The sequence below is a fragment of the Equus quagga genome, chromosome 1 (genome assembly GCF_021613505.1).
Source record: "Equus quagga isolate Etosha38 chromosome 1, UCLA_HA_Equagga_1.0, whole genome shotgun sequence".
NCBI classification, from domain to species: Eukaryota; Metazoa; Chordata; class Mammalia; order Perissodactyla; family Equidae; genus Equus; species Equus quagga.
In genome coordinates, this window is record NC_060267.1 from 168,808,315 (window position 1) to 168,813,664 (window position 5,350).

At 46.3% G+C, this 5,350-nt stretch overlaps 1 protein-coding gene across 12 annotated transcripts in view; it reads left to right on the forward strand.

Moving 5' to 3' along the window:
• CEP63 (centrosomal protein 63) overlaps positions 1-3,293 on the forward strand; it is a 46,960-nt gene extending 43,667 nt beyond the window's left edge. For 10 of the 12 annotated variants that reach the window (XM_046670590.1, XM_046670651.1, XM_046670634.1 and 7 more), the window contains 2 exons: positions 669-948; positions 2,899-3,293. In XM_046670590.1, the coding sequence (XP_046526546.1) occupies positions 669-948; positions 2,899-3,057 (439 nt within the window). In that variant the 3' untranslated portion in view covers positions 3,058-3,293. Of the gene's footprint in view, positions 1-668; positions 949-2,898 lie in introns of those variants that run through there. The other 2 variants (XM_046670657.1, XM_046670666.1) reach the window with 2 other exon arrangements.
• Positions 3,294-5,350: the final 2,057 nt, after the last annotated feature.

A 5,350-nucleotide genomic window follows, 5' to 3' on the forward strand; every position in this document is an offset into this window, starting at 1 on the left:
TATGTAGCACTTTAACCTGCTACTCCAGGGTAACGAGGGAAGGGGGTAACGAGGGCAGGGGGTTATGTAGCACTTTGATTCAAGCTTTGGTCGTAGATGCTCAGGATGTAGATGTAAGCAACATCCTTATCCTCTGAGCCTTTTCATGCTGCCTCCCACCTCCCCAACCCCACTTGCTCTATAAGAAGTAAAAGTTGGCTTTTTATAAGAAGCTTCTTTTGTATCTTTGGGCAATTAATTATAGGCTGTTACCCTAAGAAGTCAGCATTCAATGAAAAACCGCCCAGCTTCAGCTCTTACTATATGGTTTATATGTTCTCCTACCCAAAGCCTTTGCTGACGCCCTCACCTCCACCCCACATGAGGGTAGGTGCCCTTCTGAGCACAGTGCTGCCCCTGCCCGAGCACTGACCACACTGGACTACTCTGGCGGCTCGTCTGCCTTGCTGTGTTGTAAGTGTGTGAGGGCCGAGGCCTGGCAGCAGGATTGGATATTTGGGGCCTGAATCAATGAAAGAACATCTGGTCTGAGTGTGCTGCTTGTTTTGTAAATTACAACCTCTCTAGTTAGCCTGTTCGGTTATTTTAAAAGAACTTCTTACAACACTTCTGTTTTCAAAGAGAAAAGTTGCTACAATGTTTGTTTTGTTTTCTAATCTGCTATCCAGGCCAACCCATGGCCAGCACAGACATGATGGAATACAGACTGACCACTACAAAACAGGTCTTCATTCTCCGGGAGATCAAGTGTCGGATAGTACAGAGCTCATGTCCAGGGTCCTCAGCCCCCTGAGTGCTCAGAGCAGCCCTTACAGCTCCACCATCTCTCTGCCTTCTAACTTTCTGTGTAAAACTCAGTCTTTGCCTTCAGTGCTAGAAGGAAATGAAGCCAGTTTTTCTGACACTGTCTCTGAGAGTATAAATGACCAAGAAGAGTTTATATCTTCGGTATGGAAACTTTCTGATCTTACTAGTTTATTAAGTTTATTTAGTTTGATTTTACTTTTTATTTTAAGGGTGTGGAGGATGATGGGTTTTATTTTTCCTTCCTGGTTCTCTGTCTTAAGTCACCTGTATTATTCTCATGTATTTCTGTCTTATGGTTTTGCTTGAGAAGACGCATTCAGCCACGATTACTTTTCAAAATACGTCTTAGTTCTGAAATATGTTATAGGCATTCATTTGTTTTTAACCCTAATTGGAAATTCCCTTCCTGCCTTTTTCAGAGAGGGTCAATTTTGTGTTGGAATAGGGGGTTCGAGGGCTATCTCTGGATGCCAAGATAGTCCTGAGGCCTAGACAGTGAAGGAGGAAAAGAGGAACCATTGGAAGGAAAAGGGGATGGGTGGGGTGGAGGAAGGAGTTGCATCTGACATGTCCAGACCATGGATTCGGTGCCACACAGTGGTGGGCCTCATGGCAGAGGCAGCCATTTGACACTGCACTGGCCTCTTGTCCTTGCAGCTGCTCTGCAGCCTCCGCCATCTTTTTTGTCTGCTGTTCCGAAGCGCTTGCCTCAGGCCGTTCGTTCCCATCACCGGTTCTGTGGTCCTAGACCTGTGGAAGTTCCGTATTTTTGACTTTTTAATGTTCCAAAAAGTCCATGGAAAGGTTTTCTTTTTGTTTTCACAGTAAGTCCCCACTTCACTTATATGTAATTCTGAAATCCAAAAAATTCCTGAGAATTAACTTTTTCCTGAGTTTGGCAGAAAAACTTATTTGGCACTGAAGCCTGACCTGATCTGAACTGAACTGATGTGATAATATGTTTAGACTTTGCCCCACTTAGCATTTTGCTTCAGAAACATCGGTGTGTTTGATTGTGGGATGTTACCTCAGACTCCACTAGGGTAATTTGGCTGATCTGCATTAGTCCTGGATTCTGTATTTGTGAATTTGCCTACTCGCTAAGCTGTAAAGTGTCTGTAACCCTGGTCCATATGGCACCTCCGCATTCCTTCACAGACATCTGCAGAGCTGCAAAAACGTGCCCCTGGCCTCGCGCGTCCCCAGCTGCGGTCGCCGGGCGGCGCTCTGCCCGCTCCCCTCCGCTCTGGCCCGGAGCCCGTCGGATGGTGGGGCCCCCGGGGTGGGGCGCCGGTGCCGGACGCGCAGACGGGGCCCAGGGAACAGGGTCTGAGCCCAAATGTGGCCCCATCATGGGGCGGCCTCAGAGCACTAAACTAGCTTCTGAACCTCGTTTTCTCTTTTGTAAAATAAAGAAAATAGAATCTACCAGCTTGAATTGTTTTTAGGATGATGATCTGTGTGAGGTGTGTGTGTGCTTCCCCCAGGAGCAATGATTCTGTGTTCACTCATTCAGTGCTTGAGGTGACTTTAGAGAAAGTAGCTGCTGCGAATGAGGGTCGACTGTTTATGGTGCGTGTCCTGTGTTACCTTCCTAACGTCTGAGTTCTGAAATACCACTGGCCCCAGGGGCTTCGGAGAAGGAACGTGGACTGAAATTTTGGAGGAGGGAAAATACTGATTTTAACTGGTATTTAATATGTTATAGGTAGATTTTCTGTACTTTACAATGAAAGTAACATATTCAGGTTTTAGAAGTGAGTATGAAAGGACAGCATTAAGTGTGTTCAGGGTTGCAGAAGGGTGTACAAGTCTAAATTGCGGTAGTCTCCCTGCTAGTAACCAGTACCTTCCGTTTATATGACGCTTTACGTTTATACAGCTTGGGTCGGGAAGGAAGAGAGATGTGTTAATTTTTGCAGAACTTTTTTTTTTTTTCTATTGTCACTAGGATCAAAACAAATATCTTCAGAGGAAAAGGTGTTTTTAAAAAGTCGCCTTTTGTTATTGCTAGTTAGAAAGTATCATGAATAATGTGTCTTACAAATATCCTATTTAACGTGCATATGTCAAAATTTGTTTCTCTTCCAGTCTGCCCTGCCTGTAGCTCCCCTCGGGTCAATAGCTACAAGGTTTTTGGAAGAGGAGGAACTGAGGTCCCATCATATTCTAGAGCGGCTGGATGCCCACATTGAAGAGCTGAAAAGAGAGAGCGAAAAGACGGTGAGACAGTTCACAGCTCTCAAGTAGCCTCTCCAGAGTCACACACGTGGAAATAAAAGCAAACACCGCAAAGCCACAGTCGTCTCAAGTGGCTGCTCTTTAAAAACGTGAACGTATAAACATCGCCCAGATGAGACATACTTTACAAAGCTGTTGTGAAGAAATCTGAAAAGCTGATCCTTCTCTGAGGTGTCTTCACTGCACTGGTTTGTTTGAAGGACTTTTTCCAGCAATAACTTGTAAGAATAAACTACTTTGCTAGACTTTTTTTTCTCGTATTAATATTTATTATCTTAAAGTGATACTTTCCTTTTGCTGACTTAAATGTGAATAGCGATAGACTAATTAAAATAAAGATTTTTATGATACATGTTGAAAGTGAAGGCACTGCAGGAGGAAATACGTGGTAGAAGTATGAGTTTCAGAGTCAGCCTGATCTGGACCGATACACTGGTCTTGCTACTTATTGGCCAACTGGGCTGGTACTGTACAAAGTTGGGCTGGAAGTTTATAAAGGGACTTGAGAACTTTGACCTGAAGCCCTCTCTTGCTCAGCCGCAGGTGTAAGAGAGAGGTGGGGGGCGACAGGCTGGTTTTAGTGTGGTGCCTATGGAACATCCACGGAGATGTGTGGCAGCTGCATTTCTATGGAGAGGTTTAAAGGAGAGATCAATGTGCAGGAGGCCTTTGAAACATGGAGAGTTGATAAGATCCTCCTGATGAGCTCTACCAAGGAGGGTGTGGAGAGAGAGAGAAGAGCAGAATGCAGGGCCTGGGTCCCTGAAGGAGGCCAGCGTGTGAGGATCATAGGAAATAGATCAGCAGAGGAGCTGGAGTGTGCAACTGGAGACGAGAAGGTGAAGTGTCACGTGCTTGCCAGGTCAGGGATGTGGCCCTGTGGCTCTCCCCTTCCCGGATCTTTCCAGTCAGCGTACAAGCACCCTGTTATTTCTCCTTTCTTTAAAGCAAAACAAGACCTCAATTCCATATGCATTGCATCTCTACTGCTCCATGTATTTGCTCCCCTTCGCCCCAACATTTCTGGCAAGAGTTGGCTGCAGTGACGGTTTCTGCTTGCTCACCTCCCATCCTCTTCTTAACCCTCTCCAACCCCATTTCCATCACCACCATGAAACTGCTCTTTTGCTCCTGAGGTCACCCCTGACCTAAGGAGTCCCTGAGCATCGTTTCACACGCTTGACCTCTCTAACTCTCTGGGCTTCAATGACCTGACTTTCCTGGTTTCCGACCTATCCCACTGCCCACTGCATCTCATTCTGCTTTTCTGGCTTTTCCTCTTCCAAAGACTTCCAAGGCTTTGACATGAGTTTTCTCACTCAGCATACTCTTCCCTAGAATATTCCATTTGATTCTTAAGCTTTTAATCCCATCTAAAGGCCAGTGACTCCTACATTCAAAGCTAATCTTGGCCTCTCCCCAGCTGCTGTCTTAGATCCCCAACCGCTTATGGAATATCTTCACTTGAATGTCTGTAAAGCATCTTATGTTGAATGTTTCCAGGAGGGAACTCCTGAATCTCCTCTTGCTAAGATTCCATGTCAGGACAGCATCAAGTTTGCCCATTGCTGGGAGTTATCCTTAATCCCTTCCTTACCCACACCTCCATACCCAAGCCATTGTCATACCCATCCTGTCAGTTCTGCCTCCAAAATCCATCTGAGATCCAGCCATTTCTCTGCTTCTCCCCTGCCGTCACCCAGATCCAGACTAACCCAGTCTCTCACTGAGGTTCTGGAAGTGGCCTCCTAACAGGTGTCACTTCTACTCCTGACCCCAGTGGTTTGTTCTCCTCGGTGCCTCCAGAGTTATCCGTAGAAATGTAAATGAAACAATGTCACTGCTACTTCCCTTGAAACCCTTCAAAGGCTTCTTCACTCAGAATAAATCTGAACTGCTTACTGTAGCTCCAAGCCCCTCCATGATCTGCGCCCGCCTCCATCACCCACTGTGTTGTCTTTCTGTCCTTGTGCTCCAGCCACCCTGGCCTCCAGTCTGTTTCGGAGTGCTGCCAGCTTTACCGGTCAGGGCCGTTGTGCTTGCCGTTTACCTGGAAGCCCTTGCTCCACCTCACCCATGGTTGGTGTGTTCTCCTCTCTCAGGTCTGCGGCCAGACTTCCCCTCTGGAGAAAGCCTTCCCTGGCTGCTGCATCCGAAACCCGCTTCTCCTCGTTTCTCTAGCTCACTGACCTGAGTTCTTTCCTTGCTAGTTCTCGCCACTCTCTGAAAGCATTTTATTACTTGATTTACGTTTTTATTGTCTATTTCTATCTTTAGAATTAAGCTCCTTGAGGCCAAGGCC